Source organism: Phytophthora parasitica (assembly GCF_000247585.1).
Source record: "Phytophthora parasitica INRA-310 unplaced genomic scaffold supercont2.17, whole genome shotgun sequence".
Lineage (NCBI taxonomy): Eukaryota > Oomycota > Peronosporomycetes > Peronosporales > Peronosporaceae > Phytophthora > Phytophthora nicotianae.
In genome coordinates, this window is record NW_008649003.1 from 542854 (window position 1) to 544794 (window position 1941).

Here is a 1941-nt window from a genome sequence, read left to right on the forward strand (position 1 = left end):
AAAGCAAAAGAAAGGAGGGTCTTCGTGGCTTACTGAAACGATGGCACAGAGCTTCGATGCCAGATGATGTGGAGCTTGTCGTTGACAAACCTGTGTGGATAGAGACACCTCAACAACCGGATACAGCAAGTTGCGGTGTACTAATCGTAGCTCAGGCACACAGTTACCTTACTGGACACGAGGACCAGCGGAAGTATGGAGTCTCCAAGGACGACGTGAAAGTTATGCGCTTGCGCATGCTGTGGGTGATCATTCATCATTCGAAGGAGCGAGCTATGTCGGAAGGTGATGCTGCTAAGACAAGCAATATTCTCCAAAGGTTGCAGGATGAGCTTAAGTAGGGTCGATCGACTGTATTACTCTCTGAATGAAGCTCTTTTGTCTGCATTACTGCGTCAGTCTGTTCACTGCCATTTCCAAAAGGATGCCGAACGATAGCAATCCATCGCCATCACCATCTCCTTCACCCAAAGCTGCTGCCAACTGATTGCTGCGCTCCTCTTCCTCTTCAATACGTGCTAGACACTTGGTCTGGACTTCCGTTATCTTCTCCAGGCTCACGCGCATCTTGTCCAGTCTTTTCTTCATCTCAGCGAGGTCCTTCAATCGTGCACGCGCCAACTCACGAGCAAGCCTGATCTCGCTCATCCTTGCTTCTCCGAGAGGTCTTTTCAAATATTCGCTAAGTGCTGGAAATGTAACGGTACATACATAAGTGTGGTGCACAAACTCTAGGTGGTACACTAATATATACGTGTTGCACACGTCGCAGACGTGTGCGCACCATCCTCGGTATCTCTAAATTTAGACAGTGGATATCCAGCCCGGAGTCGAGCGGGGGTAAGATATTATAAATTACCCTCGAGCAGCTGTTCTTGTGGTCACCTTAAGACTCTAAGGTTGCAACAATTCCCTTCGTCTGGTCGTTTTTGGGTTGCGGTAACGCCATTCCTCGGAGTTGCAAATATAAAAACAAAACTACAAAGTAAATAAGTTAGTAAATACAAGTTAATACTGCAAAATGCACGTGCGTGCCTAGGTAGCTGGAATACGATATCTTTTTTGCAATAAGACAGTCGAACCATACTCGAACATCGAGCAGGTTGACGTCTCTGCCCTGTAGTGCCTTGGACACGGACTCGACGCCCTTCATCTCACCAAGTAGATCCCGCAGACGACGCTTGGCCACGGCCGAGGGCAGCAGTTCTCCGAGATCTTCATCGTCGACGTCCAGAAAGGGAAGCAGCTCGAAAAAGCGATTTAGCATCGCAAACGTGGAACCCAACGGGTTTGCTGACCGATTGGTCGAAGGTTTGTTTTCAATCTGTTGTATAAAATCAACATATATTAGTAACATTTCCACAAATTCGATAATAAACGACACAAAACGTAACAAACTTACCGTAGTTTCGCGGACTGTGTCATTGTCCGCAGTTTCAGCGAAAATGCCCACGATCTTGCCTTGGTTCAGGCATTAGGGTCTGGACTAAGGCAAGATCGTCGGCATTTTCGCTCAGCTGTGCGGTTATTGCTCGGTTGAGACGGTGGTTAGCACAGCCAATCAGCGGAACGTTCATGAGAATGGCGAGTCGGCAATTTACGGAGCAGTAAGACGCACTAGTGGAGCCGCTTGTTGTAGTCTCGCAATAGCATCGCGCCTAGAAAGTCTCGATGCGTTGCGACCGACGAAATCGTTGGTGCCCTCATTGACGAGTGGAGCCATGCTAAGGAGCGGACAGCGAATCTCTCCGTTCATCTCATACCACGCGAAGACGGCGATGAAATGCTCAGTGCCATGGCTCCACCCGTCAAAGATGGTACCGAAACGCTCCGGGATATCCTCAGCGCTCACACGCACGACGGAGTGAGTCACCGCTTCCACGGAACGCCGGAGCGTCTCTACCGAGATGGGTTCCAGATTTGTGTACCTGATAACATATC

At 49.1% G+C, this 1941-nt stretch overlaps 3 protein-coding genes across 3 annotated transcripts in view; 1 reads left to right on the forward strand and 2 right to left on the reverse strand.

Moving 5' to 3' along the window:
* Nucleotides 1-56: 56 nt before the first annotated feature.
* On the forward strand, nucleotides 57-341 carry PPTG_22481 (hypothetical protein; the record flags this gene model as incomplete). Its single annotated transcript, XM_008904333.1, has 1 exon — nucleotides 57-341. The coding sequence occupies one exon, from the start codon at nucleotides 57-59 to the stop codon at nucleotides 339-341; it is 285 nt and encodes a 94-aa protein (XP_008902581.1).
* A 46-nt stretch (nucleotides 342-387) lies between these two features.
* Nucleotides 388-648, reverse strand: PPTG_09186 (hypothetical protein; the record flags this gene model as incomplete). The annotated part of the gene is made up of 1 exon (XM_008904059.1): nucleotides 388-648. The coding sequence occupies one exon, from the start codon at nucleotides 646-648 to the stop codon at nucleotides 388-390; it is 261 nt and encodes an 86-aa protein (XP_008902307.1).
* Nucleotides 649-1008: 360 nt separating this feature from the next.
* The window catches only part of PPTG_09187 (hypothetical protein), a gene marked incomplete at both ends in the record, with an annotated part of 2238 nt that continues 1305 nt past the window's right edge, over nucleotides 1009-1941 (reverse strand). Inside the window, 4 exons of the mRNA XM_008904060.1 lie at nucleotides 1009-1035; nucleotides 1088-1324; nucleotides 1403-1456; nucleotides 1619-1928. Coding sequence (XP_008902308.1) covers nucleotides 1009-1035; nucleotides 1088-1324; nucleotides 1403-1456; nucleotides 1619-1928 — 628 coding nt within the window. The remainder of the gene's footprint in view (nucleotides 1036-1087; nucleotides 1325-1402; nucleotides 1457-1618; nucleotides 1929-1941) is intronic.